The 14725-nt window shown below is 44.9% G+C and overlaps 1 protein-coding gene across 1 annotated transcript in view; it reads left to right on the forward strand.

The window, feature by feature from the left end:
- Positions 1-760: 760 nt before the first annotated feature.
- The window catches only part of SMARCA1 (SNF2 related chromatin remodeling ATPase 1), a 373846-nt gene continuing 359881 nt past the window's right edge, over positions 761-14725 (forward strand). Inside the window, exon 1 of the mRNA XM_082262882.1 lies at positions 761-1060. Within this exon, the coding sequence (XP_082119008.1) occupies positions 989-1060 (72 nt within the window). The 5' untranslated portion in view covers positions 761-988. The remainder of the gene's footprint in view (positions 1061-14725) is intronic.

Here is a 14725-nt window from a genome sequence, read left to right on the forward strand (position 1 = left end):
CACCTACATGTCCCTCCTCATACAGTCCTCACATACTACTACTCCTCACTCAGCTCCTGTACTTCCATGTTACTCCACATACAGTTCTTGGATCCTACTACTCCTCACTCAGCTTCCACACTTCCTCCTCATAGTCCTCACATATTACTACTCCTCACTGAGCTCCCGCACCTCCACATACTACTCCTCCTCACTCAGCTCCCACACCTCCATGTCACTCCTCATACAGTTCTCAGATACTACTCCTCACTGAGGTCCCGCACTTCCATGTCCCTCCACATACTACTACTCCTCACTCAGCTCCTGTACATCCATGTCGCTCCTCATAGTCCTCACATACTACTCCTCACTCAGCTCCTGTACTTCCATGTCCCTCCTCATACAGTTCTTGGATCCTACTACTCCTCACTCAGCTTCCACACTTCCATGTTCCTCCTCATAGTCCTCACATACTACTACTCCTCACTCAGCTTCCGCACCTCCATGTCCCTCCTCATACAGTTCTCAGATACTACTCCTCACTCAGGTCCCGCACTTCCATGTCCCTCTGCATACTACTACTCCTCACTCAGCTCCCACACCTCCATGTCGCTCCTCATAGTCCTTGCATACTACTCCTCACTCAGCTCCCACACTTCCATGTCGCTCCTCATAGTCCTCACATACTACTCCTCACTCCGCCCCAGCACCTCCATGTTCCTCCTCATACAGTTCCCCGTTCTCCTCCTCACACAGCCGACGCGGACAATTTTTGTACAGTTGATGCGCGGACCCGCCAACATGTGCGCGCTCCCGTTCCCTAACCGCCCTCCGCCGTCAGTGTCTGGGCGGTCGGTACCGTGTCGGGGTGGGCGTGTTCTCGTATGTCTTCCTCAGTGTGTGCTGTGACGTCCGGTGTCCCGGTTGTAAGGCTTCTTCTTATTAGTGTTGTGACGTATTACCCAGTGGGCGCACCGAGTATCGGTTGAGCTGTCATACCGTAGCCGTGATGGAGGGGCTCTCGGATGAGGAAGTCTTGCCTTCCACTTCACGGGAAGCGACAGACTCGCCTATTGAAGAGGTAATAGAAAAATAGGCGGGAGAGTGGGAGGGGCGGGATAGAGAGTAATGGCGGGAACTCTGGGCGGGTGTTGTGTGGAGGGTGATGGCGGGAATTCGGGCCCAGCAGGAGCAGCACAGGCCCTTACACAGCTCACCTACATGTCTCCAGGGGGGGCCCCTCCAACACTGGAAACTTTTTGTACATGTTGGTGTTTGGAAATAATTATTGAATATTCCACTCAGCCTTAGGGTCTTTTCACACAAGTAGTTAGCTCGGCGGACTCTGTTTTTCTCAGCAGGGATCGATCTGCTGATCCCTGTTGAGCAGGCGGATTACAGCTCCGTCTCCGCTTATTTTGCAGAGCCAGACCTGTCAGATCCCCGCTCTCCTCTATGAAAGATCTGATGAAAACTGACTGCCTGGCTGTTTTCATCTGATCCCATCCTCCAGACAGATGGAAAATAGGGTTTCATGGACAGGATTGGATCAGATGGCAGCGGATGTCAACGAAGATGTCTCTGCTGATATCCGCTGCTCCATAGGGGTGCATGGAGCCAGTGGCGTCACTAGGGTTGGTGTCACCTGGTGCTGTAAACAACATTTGCGGTAAAACATGGTGCCACCCCCCCCCCCCCCCCTATATTCGGGCTGGGCAGGGGGTGTTGGACACTGCGGACATCCTACAGGGAGTGTTGGACACTGCAGACATATTACAGGGGGTGTTGGACACTGCGGACATAGTACAGGGGGTGTTGGACACTGCGGACATAGTACAGGGGGTGTTGGACACTGCGGACATAGTACAGGGGGTGTTGGACACTGCGGACATAGTACAGGGGGTGTTTGACACTGCGGACATAGTATAGGGGGTGTTGGACACTGGGGACATAGTATAGGGGGTGTTGGACACTGGGGACATAGTACAGGGGGTGTTGGACACTGCGGACATCGTACAGGGGGTGTTTGACACTGTGGACATAGTACAGGGGGTTCTGGACACTGCGGATATCATACAGGGGGTGTTGGACACTGGGGACATAGTACAGGGGGTGTTGGACACTGGGGACATAGTACAGGGGGTGTTGGACACTGGAGACATAGTACAGGGGGTGTTGGACACTGGGGACATAGTACAGGGGGTGTTGGACACTGCGGACATCGTACAGGGGGTGTTTGACACTGTGGACATAGTACAGGGGGTTCTGGACACTGCGGATATCATACAGGGGGTGTTGGACACTGGGGACATAGTACAGGGGGTGTTGGACACTGGGGACATAGTACAGGGGGTGTTGGACACTGGAGACATAGTACAGGGGGTGTTGGACACTGGAGACATAGTACAGGGGGTGTTGGACACTGGGGACATAGTACAGGGGGTGTTGGACACTGCGGACATCGTACAGGGGGTGTTTGACACTGTGGACATAGTACAGGGGGTTCTGGACACTGCGGATATCATACAGGGGGTGTTGGACACTGGGGACATAGTACAGGGGGTGTTGGACACTGCGGACATGGTACAGGGGGTGTTGGACACTGCGGACATGGTACAGGGGGTGTTGGACACTGGGGACATGGTATAGGGGGTGTTGGACACTGGGGACATGGTACAGGGGGTGTTGGACACTGGGGACATGGTACAGGGGGTGTTGGACACTGGGGACATGGTACAGGGGGTGTTGGACACTGGGGACATGGTACAGGGGGTGTTGGACACTGGGGACATGGTACAGGGGGTGTTGGACACTGGGGACATGGTACAGGGGGTGTTGGACACTGGGGACATGGTACAGGGGGTGTTGGACACTGCTTACATGGAGACATAGTACATGGCATATTACAGTAGCACTCTCCTAAAATGTAATATACTGTTGAAGTTCAATTTTCTTGAAGTTAAAAAGAACATGAACGATCCCTTCCAGTGATAATGTGCCAGCAGTTGAAGGGTTACCTGCAATTTACCTTGTCCCAGCTCAACTATGCAGTCTCATTTTTAGGGTTACGGACTAGGCTTGTGATCCTGTAATATGCCAAATAAAAGTCCTCGTTGTCCAATCAGTTGAACACTACACATCATTTGTGCTCAGCTAAATAAAATTAGCCTCTTAGGACAATTAGGAAACCTTCTATCAAAATGTATTTGTAGACAGTAGACAGCCATTTCAGTCAGACTCACCGGGGTGGCAATATCTGTGCAATCAAGAGACGGCCAGCTTCTCTTATCCTGGAGAATGTTATTCAGGCAGCGTGGTGCCTCAGACTGCCTCCTCCCCCTCCTCCTCTGTGTAGAGAAAGGAAAACATCATAGCAAGAGGAGGAGGGGCGGTGTACGGCCGAAAGCTTCAACTGCTTTAGTGTACACAGTGACAAGTGAAGACTGCACTCACTGCAGGCAGCTGGGGAAACATGTGGTGTCACCCGGTGTGGACCGCACCCACCGCACCCCCATAGTGACGCCACTGCATGGAGCATCCAATCAGGTCCACCTGAAAAACTGACAGGTGGACCTGATTGGAAAGGCCGTGTGAAAGGGGCCTTTTAGGCATAGCTCACCTTACAGCCTGTACAGGTAAGGGTGCCTGTAGAGCGCAGCTCTGACTAAAATTGAATAATGCCCTTGCTATAAATGTAGGTGATTTACGTACCTCCTGAAGCCTAACTGAAAAATTCCCAGATATCACATCATCCTGGCCTGTCATGTTGCTAGTACATTGCCAAGAGACTCCCAGCACTTACTATTCATCCTCAATATCACAGGAGTGAGGTTACTAATGCTGAGCTCACAGCTACTACGCCAGGTGAGACAAAGTCCATGCAAGTCAGAGAAAGAGCTCGCTCCTGTCATAGTGGAGGCAAGCAGTTAGAGTAGCATCTTCTAGCAACATCTCTTAAAAGTGGAGTCTCAGCAACGACCTAGCAACAGGGCAGAACAGGACGATGCAATTTCTAGGAGTTTTTCAGTCAGGCTTTGGGAGTGGCCTACACCTATAGCAGGGGAGTTTTTCCACTTTAGTCAAAGCTTCTCAGATTGTTTTTGTCTGCAGGCGGCCCTCACCTACATAGATAGTTTTTGATAAAGATGAATGTCATTATAAGAATGGAGTTTAGGTAATCCCAGCAATGGACCCATTAACCATTAATATTGAGCATGTTCCGTTTTAGGGGCGTGCAGTGCGGCGCCCCCAGTGGTCATTGTGGATCCCTGTACTTGGCTGCCAAAAGCTATTCAATTGTACAATCACAATGTCAGCAACGCTGTTATGAATGCATTTGATTCATAACAGTTGTGTTTCCTATAGAGTGAAGCTGTGATTGACCCACAGCTGTCACATGGGCCAATCACAGTACCACGTGATTAGCTGTAGCCAATCACAAATCACTAGTAATCACCAGCAGGACCAAATTATCGCAGACTGTGGAAAATTTTGCATTGTATTCCGAAATCAAGGTCCCAGAGTCTGGAGGAAGAGTGGAGAGGCACAGAATCCAAGTTGCATGAGGTCCAGTGTGAAGTTTCCACAGTCAGTGATGATTTGGGGCATGTCTGCATTTTATTGCAGCACACTGGAGTTCAGCCCTAGGCTGTATTGCAGTGTGAATGGGACACATAGGAAGCCGTTTTTTTTTTGTGTCCTTGCGGTGACAGACTGTGTCCTTGCATGGACAGATGTTTTACAATGCAGTAAAATGTCTGTCAGCACACAGTGTGTATTCACCTTTAACCACTTTAACACTAGCCACTGTGCTGCTACTGCGGCACAGTGGCTCGTTATCGTCTAGCGACGTAGACCTACGTCGCTAGACTCCTCCCCTGTAGGCGGCGCTTGCGCGCCGCCAGAGGCGCGCTCCCGCTGTTTTCCATTCACAGCGGGAGTCGGGCCAGGGGAAGAGCGGCGGCGATCGCCGCTGCTCTGCCCCGATCGTCGGGGAATCCAGTTTGGAGATCCGCCCGCCTGTGTAAACAGAGCGGGCGGATCTCCTCAGTGACAGATCGGAGTGTTCAGCATAGCTGGACATCCGATCTGTCCCTGTCTCACACAGTCACCTCCCCCCCCACACATCAGTAAGCACCAGGCATACATTAACCCCTCCTTCTCCAATAAAATTAACCCCTTCCCTGCCAGTGTCATTTTTACAGTAACAGTGCGTATTTATAGCACTGATTACTGCAGTAATGTCACTGGTACCCCCAAAAGTTTCAAAAATGTCAGTCAAGGGTCCGATCTGTCCGCCGCAATGTCGCAGTCCCGCAAAAAAAATCGCAGATCGCCGCCATTACGTGTTAAAAAAAACCACCAAAAATGACATAAATCTTTCCCTTAGTTAGTAAACGCAATAACTTTTGCGCAAACCAATAAAAATACGCTTATTGCGATTTTTTTTACCAAACACGGGTAGCAGAAAACAAATTGGCCAAAAATTTTAAAAAAAATTGGTTTTTACATCTTTTTTGGGGAGAATTTCATATAAAAAAAATGTTAAAAATATTGTTATTTTTTCAAAATAAACGCTCTTTTTTTGTTTATAGCACAAAAAGTAAAAATCGCACAGGTGATCAAACACCACCAAAAGAAAGCTCTGTTTGTGGGAAAAAAAGGACGTAAATTTCGTTTGGGTACGGCGTCGCATGACCGCGCAATTGTCAGTTAAAGTTGCACAGCGCCGAATCGCAAAAAGTGGCCCAGACGTAACACAGCAAAATGCTCTAGTGGTAAAGTGGTTAAAATTCACTAAAAGAAAAACACATTTGTTATTTATCTTATGGTGTAGGCAGCTGATATGTTCGGACTGTACAAAAGAACAGTGAGGGGGAACTCTGCACTGGCCAGTAAGTTCAAAGGGGGGGCGGTGATCAGGGATTTTTTTTTTTTAACACTTTTTTTGCTTATAACAGTAACACTCACTGTTCTATGCAATAATTTTAACTGTAATGAATGGCTTTTATTCATGACAGCTTGCTTACTATTGTGATGCTGTGGTTGGCTTGTTACAACCCATCGTGCTGTTTATCTTTTATTTTTTAAACTCTATTGAAATATCACAAAATGACATTTCATTCAAAAATAATATTTCGATATGCAGTGCAGCGAGTCTCACTGTGTACAATTGCTGAACATGCATGCATTTGTAAGATGCACACACAACTGCACATGTATGTGGTGAACCGGGCACATAGAAAACATTTTTTTTTTATTACAAAACTGAAGAGAAAAGGGGATTAAAGGTGTGTGTGTGTGTGTGGAAACCAACCGGCTCTTAGTTTGCTATACTTACCCACCAGTCTGCTGACAAACCAAATAAACCTGTCTAACATAATAGGTTAAAAACAGGGGTTTAGTTAACACACATTTGCAAACGCATGTATAAGCTGCAGGCCACTCCAAGGCACCCTGTGTATCCTGCAGTCCTAACACTTCCTAACACTACTCAACCTGAGTGTCTCCAACTTGGAAGTACATGAATGCTGATGGATGGATGGGAAACAGGTGAGTTTGGAGATGGCCCAACCCTCCCCCAACCTGCTCCCATCCATGACTGGTATTGAAAACTAATGGCTATGTATTAGCCATAGGGTGCAAACTAAAAAATGACCAGCTGGGAAACACACACCCCCATCCCAATAATATAGATGGTAAAGGCAAATTGGGACTTTATATGAGACACCAGCCTGTAAAGCAAGCGTCTCCATCCCTGATAACATAGAACATTTGGGCAGTTTTGGGACTTTAGATGAGACACCGACGAGCACTGCTCAGCATCTCCATCCCTTTATATAACAAAACTGAAGAGAAATACATAGCCATTAGTTTTTCAATACCAGTCATGGATGGGAGCAGGTTGGGGGAGGATTGGGCCATCTCCAAGCTCACCTGTTTCCCATCCATCAGCATTCATGTACTTCCATGTTGGAGACACTCAGGTTGAGTAGTGTTAGGAAGTGTTAGGACTGCAGGATACACAGGGTGCCGTGGAGTGGCCTGCAGCTTATACATGCTTTTGCAAATGTGTGTTAACTAAACCCCTGTTTTTAACCTATTATGTTAGACAGGTTTATTTGGTTTGTCAGCAGACTGGTGGGTAAGTATAGCAAAATAAGGGCCGGTTGGTTTCCCCACAAACACACACCTTCTTTAATCCCCTTTTCTCTTCAGTTTTGTTATATACAGTGATGGAGACGCTGAGCAGTGCTCGCCGGTGTCTCATCTAAAGTCCCAAAACTGCCCACATTTTCAACATTTATTTTATTTAGCCAGTGTTAGGCCATATTAAGATGTGTAGTTGTGTCAAGTAAGAAGCCTGCTGTGTAGGTAGAGAAAGATTGGTATAGTATCTGAACCGACACTGATACCTCTAACTAAATTCTAGTGGAACCAATTGCCTTCAGAAGTCACCTAATAAATAGAGTCCACCTGTGTGAAATTTAATCTCAGTATAAATGCAGCTGTTGTGTGAAGCCCTCAGAGATTTGTTAAAGATCCTTAGTAAACAAACAGCATCAAGAAAGCCAAAGAACACACTAGACAGGTCAGGGATAAAGTTATAGAGCAGTTTTAGGGTTAGGTTATCAAACAATATCCCAAACTTTGAGCATCTCACGGAGCACTGTTCAATCCATTATCCGAAAATTGAAAGAGTACGGCACAAATGCAGAGCAAGAGGTGGCCCTCCACATAAACTGACAGGCTGGTAGAGAGCATTAATCAGAGAAGCCGCCAAGAGGCCCATACTAACACTGCACATCACCCTGAACACACAATCCCCTCATGGAACATGCTGAAGGCAGAATCATGTTGTGGGGATGCTTTTCTTCAGCAGGGACATGGAAGCTGGTCAGAGTTGATGGGAAGATGGATGGAACCAAATACAGGTCAATCTTAGAAGAAAACCTGTTGGAGTCTGCAAAAGATTTGAGACTGGGGTGGAGGTTCACCTTCCAGCAGGACAACGACCCTAAACATACAGCCAGAGCTACAATGGAATGGTTTAGATCAAAGCATATTCATGTATTAGAATGACCCAGTCAAAGTCTGGACCTAAATCCAATTGAGATTCTGTGGCAAGACTTGAAAATTGTTGTTCACAGACGCTCTCCATCCAATCTGACAGAGCTTGAGCTATTTTGTAAAGAAGAAGAATGGGCAAAAATTGTATTCTCTAGAATGTGCACATAGTTACCCAAAAAGACTTGTAGATGTAATTGCAGCAAAAGGTGGTTCTACAAAGTATTGATTCAAGGGGTCTGAATACAAATGCATCCCATATTTTTCAGATATTTATTTGTAAAAGAATTTTGGAAAAAAAAAATCATTTTCCTTCCACTTAATAATTATTTGCCACTTTGTGTTGGTCTATCACATAAAATCTCAATAAAATACATTTACATTTTTGGTTGTAACATGACACAATGTGAAACATTTCAAGGGGTATGAATACTTTTTCAAGGCACTGTACATATTACTGAACATAGGTATACCTGCATTCTATATACCTACTATTACCTATATATAGGATATACTGGGCTTGTTTACATTTCAGCAAGGTTGTCTGTCTAGCAGTTTACCTGCCTTACAAAAAATAATTTGAAGATTTAAAGCCTGCCTGACACCTACCAGATCAGAATGAATTATGGCTGGACCTTGGGAATGAGAATGCTAGTTTCAATGAGAGAGTAGTACAATGCAATGCCCCCCCTCTCCTGCCAGCGCTGCCAAACCTACAGATGTGTCTGTTTTAAAGTGGCAGGGGGAGGATCTAGTGCACCTGGGGGGACTTGGGTTGCAGGGCTGAAAGTGGTTGGAGGGGTAGTGAGGGGTCGGTGCCAGGGAGGCAGCAGACTGCATAAGGGTTCCAGATGTAATGACAGGTTCTCAGTACTAAGTTGGCAGTGTTATAGAGGTATAGCCAGTTTTATACTGCCTACAATGCAGATATGTGTGTGTTTACTTTGACTTCTGCACTGTACATTACATACTGCTGTCCTCTGCATCCAGTGAAGTCAATTCACTGACAGTTATCACATGCGATAATTGTGCTTATTGTTTAATATTTGGAATTATTTAATGTGATGAGAGTCAGTTCATCAAAGTAAAATATTGCATTTGTTGTAAATACAGCAAATTTTAGGAAATATTTTTGGTAAATACCACATAAAAAAAATGAGATAAGTCACTGAAGGGTAACTCAACATTTGTGCGAAAAAAGAGCAAATAAAAAACAAAAACACACACACGTGATAATTGTGCTTATTGTTTAATATTTGGAATTATTTAATGTGACGAGAGTCAGTTCATCAAAGTAAAATATTGCAATTTTTGTAAATACAGCACATTTTAGGAAATATGTTTGGTAAATACCACATAAAAAAATGAGATAAGTCACTGTGACAAACTCAACATTTGTGCGAAAAAATTGCAAATAAAAAACAAAAACATATATATATATATATATATATATATATATATATATATATATATATATATATATATATATATAAAAAACATATACCAGGGCTCAAAATCTCAAGTCCTGAGCTTCTAACTAGGCGTAAAGAGTTACTCGCCATCAGTTGTCCCCCCAACCCAGACCCTGCCCCACCCCTAGATCTGCCCCTAAACACGCCCTTGTAAATTATCTCATGAAATTACACTGTTAAATGTTTGCAGCCTATCACCAGGAGGAATCTTGAGGAGAGCCCGCCAGATCACACAGAGCAGGGATCTCCTGCTGTAACACAGTTTGGATCTGAAACACCAGGTGCTGTCAAGTCCTGCCTACTGGTCCAGCTTCTATTATAGGCTTCACATTACTATATGCGATATACAATATTTTTTATCATAGGAGCTGGTCCAGGAGGTGGGACTTTGTTTGACAGTGGCCTGTGTTTCAGATCCAAGCTGTGTCCCAGTGGGAGATCACTACTCTCTGTGACCTGGCTGGCTCTCCTCTGCCTCTCCTCCCCCTCTCACCACAATTTCCTGGCCAATCACTGGGAGGAGAATCAGCACACCCACCTCTGATGCAGCTTCACCCTTGCCCTCACCTTATTTCCACTCGCCAAATGCGAGCAGACGAGTGGAAATTTTGAGGGCTGACATATACGTACAATTGCTACACAAGTCATAGGGGTTAATTTACTAAAACCGGAGAGAGCAAAATTTGGTGCAGTTGTGCAAACCAATTGGCTTCTAACTTCAGCTTGATCAATTAGGCTTTGACAAAAAAACTTGAAAGTTGATTGGTTTCTGCGCAGAGCTGCACCAGATTCTGCACTGTCCAGTTTTAGTAAATTAACCTCATATTGTAATTGAATGGTAATGAAAACGACCTTTCCTTTTCAACCTGCAGCGCTGTAATTTTCTGCAAAATGCAATATGGCTACCTGGAGGAGTTCCGTACACCATTGCTATACAAAACACCTCTAAAAGTGTAATTTCCTTCTTGTGTCTGCACAAAGATACAAATCAAATTTTAGGCATTTTCTGTAACAAAAATGTCATTTTATTTTATTGAGATATTTCTAAAGGGATGCAGATACATCCAAAGGGCTAATCACTTCTAAAGGGATGCAGACCCTGCATTCTCTGCATCAGAACACTGTAAGTGCATCAGCTGATTGATAATGAAAAAAGTCACTCCCATTCAGATTTACACTCTGCAGACAACAAAGTTTGTTAAAATCCTTACAATGTATATTGATCACCCAGATGTTTTTTTTCTCAACCAAAGTGCAGTTACTATTTAGGGTGAATATTAGCACCATCGGTTCCTTCCCAACTGTGGTAAGGGACAGTGTGGTGTGCGATTCAGCACATCACGCAGTTCTCTTTTTCTGTTTTGTACAAACTTTATCCGAAGTGTACAAAATGTACACATCAATCATGGCAGTGTACAGGAGCACGATGCACTGCATTGCTGTACATTGGCATACAATTTGACATGGCACAGTGTGAATAGAACACATAGGAAAATATTTTTTCCTGTGTGTCCTTGCGGAGACAGACGTTTTACAATGCAGTAAAAACGTCTGTCAGTGCACATAGTGTGAATCCACCTTTAAAGTTAATTAACTAAAAGAAAAACACATTTGTTATATAGCTCATGGTGTAGGCATTTTAAACTCTGCACTGGCCAGTAAAGCCCCGTACACACGTACCGATTGTCGGCCATAAATATTCGGCCGACGACCGATCGGCCGATTGTAGGCTTGTTAGTATGATGCTTCCGACAGCCGACAGCGCATTTTCGGCCGAACAGAATCTGTCGTGCAGGCATTAAAATTTTTGTTGGCCAACACCAGAACGGCCGATTGTTCGCCAGTCAGTACAGAATTCGGCCGACAATCAGCAGATTTGCAAGACTGGACATGCTCAGAAAAGAAAAAACACACGGAAAGTTAACCATCACATGACATCACTTCTGCAGTCGGCTGTTGTTGGCCGACAAAATTCGTGTGCAGTCTTTTGCAGTTTTCAACAGACACGACAGCCCTGGACAAAAGACTGCCGATCGTTCGGCCGACGATCAGTACGTGTGTACGAGGCTTTAGGCACACATTTGTACGGGGGCTGTTCTGTGGGTAGGAAATAATAAAGATGTTGTGTGCTGCCGCTTATTCCTATATATAACGTGAGGCAGCGACTATAGCCCCGTACACACGTACTGATCGTGTGTACGGGGCTTATCACTCAATGTGTTCCCACATACAGTGCAATCAGTAAAGAAAAGATTTGTGATAGTGCTGCCCAATAGTGAACAATCAATCATTCAATCAATTGAAAAAATAAATAATTGTGACTTCCATAAATACTGGGTAACAAATTCCTTTGCTATAAAATTGCTATAAACATTAAAAAATACATAAACAAATATAAGGTAAATACAGTCCAAACTGTCCACACATAAAATGCTCTATTGCATCTTCATATTTCAATATGTGCTCCACCATCTAACAAGAGTGCTCCATCACCAGGTGCAATACTTGCTCACCTCAGGACAAGACCCTCAAAAGGTCCAACACAGCATAATGGTTATCAATCCTGTACACCAGATAGTGGGTCCTCTGCTCACTTCCACCTCTGATGATAGAACTTCACCTTCTATAGAAGCCACAGAGAGTAGTGTTATGCCCCATACACACATGCAGATTATCTGCAGACTTTTGTCTGCAGACTTACCTTTTCTATGTAGTGCAAGGGCCTGCCGGATTGCATACAAATTGAAAGTGTTTAGGTTTGACCTCATATTATATGGTTTTGGTAAGTCTGCAGACAAAAGTCTGCAGATAATCTGCACATGTGTATGGGGCATAACAGGTAAAGGGGGAGCTAGGCGGCATGTATCATTACTTGATTTGGATGCTGTGAGACCCTGTTATATTATATTGCTTGTTTTTAACTGAATAAATGTGAGTGCATTTTCTGAAGCTTGACTGGTATTCTCCTATTAAAATCAAAAATGTGCTGCGCTAAAACATAGTGAATGTGAAATCACCAAATTATACCATTCAAAACCTATTATAAGGTCAAAAAAGCAACTCTAAACCATCAGTGATTGTGATATCACTAAAAAAAATATATCATATGTGTTCAAAACAATCCGTGCAAAATAGAAAGTGGAAAAAACGGAGGATATTTAAATCCAAATAAAGTCCATAGTGATAAAAGTGTAGAAATTTAGGAAGATCAGCCACAAGTCCCAGAGATCATTAAATCCACACGGCACTTATTAAGGATAAGGAGGACACCGATGTGTAAATCACCAGATGGATTAATCAGTTGGCTGCTTACCAGAAGGAGTTGGTCACTCAAACTAATGAGTAGACCTAAATCGTGCTCCTACCAATCGGCTGCATAGAGTCACCTGGATAGATAGCTGAATCACATCCAGGAGTTTTTGCAGAGTGCTTTATTTATACCATTCTGGTAAGAGGCCAAGCAAGCTATTTTGCATGCACGGTGGAGAGCACGATTTTTTTGGTTTGGGCACAGGAATTGATGTCTGAATATTGCAATGATTAGCACTTACTTTTAATCCGTGCGGTAAGGAGGAATTCCAACAGGTGGAGGGAATTTGAAAGCCACCTTTTTGATTTCAGCACCATCTGGCAACACTTGTAATCACCTGAATATTATTTAAGAAGTTTAAGCACGTTGTGTTTGGGACTTTTATATTTTGGTTCACCAATACTGTAATTTGTATATTTGATTTATGCACATTTTAGATTTATGCACATTGAATTGTACATAATCATTTGGATAAAGCGCACCACTTACTTCACATCATACATTTATTACCATCTGGGAGCAGCTTATCACAGACCAGCGCACTTTTCTTTTTCACATATATTAAACAGTTAATAACAACAGGTTTTTTAACCAGACACACCTCTAGGGGGCTGTCCCACAGACATTATCCCCCAGCCCCCAGCTACTTCCTGTATCTTATCAGTTTTCTGCTGCCTAGCTCAGGAGTAGGCTGGGTTTCACTGGCTGAGACTTAGGTCTCAGCTTTTTTCTTCTTTTTATGTTTTCTCTCTAAAAAAGTGTTTTTTCTTTTAAAAGATAGCTTTTTATTTTCTCCTTTGCTTAGTTAGTCAGACTTTAGAAGACAACAGCGTTTGCAGAGCTGGGCCTTGCACTGGGTGTTCTAGAACCTTACAGACTCCTAGCCTGCCATTGAGCGTTAGCAAGTTATTGGTACGCCCAGGCCTCGCAAACGACAGTGTCCCTGGCGTCAGGGATGAGCCTGCAAAGTTGCAGTCTTCGCTGGGATGTCTCAACTGCGGTACGCCCGCCTGTTGCTAGCGTCCCCTTCGGCTTAACGGCACCCCCACTCAGGGTGGGAGGTTTCCTGTCGCAGATCGGTGCCCACGTTCGCTGGACTGGTGAGTACCATGACTACCCCTCTGTCTCTGGACCATGTTTGTTGGGGTGTGTATGTGGGCCCTCTGTTTGGGGGTGACAGTTCAGGTATGGGTTCTGTGATATCCCCCTCATGGCTGTATTCCCCTCATGTGCGGCTCCTGTGTGTCCCTTCCCTGTCCCTGCGGGGGCGCTGTCGCCATTTTGACCGCGGTGTGGGGGTCTCCTATGTCCTAGAGGTGCTTGTGTTGCTCTGTGGGAGCCAGTGCATGGTGTTTTGGGGCCGCAATTAGCGCTATTCCGCGCGGCCGCCATTTTGGGTGTGGGCAGGCTGTCCGGCCTCATAGTGTGGGCAGCAGACATTTTCTGTCATCCTTTTGGCGCTGATCGGGCGCCATCTTTAGTGTGGGCATGATGTCCTTTGTGGGCAGCAGCCATTTTCCCAGGGCTTTTCTCCCCATTGACTTCTATTGGCAACCATTTTCTTGTGGCTCAGGGCTGGTTTTGTCTCTAGGGGCGTGAGGTCACTTCCTCCTTCTTCCCTTCAGATCCTCAGCAGCGCGGGCAAGTATAACACACTGTGCAAGGGGTGCTGGAGACCTAAAGCTGTTTGTGCCACATCCCTGGTGAAGATACAAAGAAATGGGGTTCCCCTAAATTGGGACTTTTTGGGCACATATAATTATGAGAAATAGATATTAAAAAAATAGTAAATTTTATTAGATAACAACATTGGTAAGTTAAAAAGCAATGTGCAAGCAAGTAAAGGACAGAAAGAAATAACTCATATCGCTAGAACTTTGGAACCCGACATGTTTCG

The sequence above is a fragment of the Pelophylax lessonae genome (assembly GCF_965119305.1).
Source record: "Pelophylax lessonae genome assembly, chromosome: 7".
Taxonomy (NCBI): Eukaryota; Metazoa; Chordata; class Amphibia; order Anura; family Ranidae; genus Pelophylax; species Pelophylax lessonae.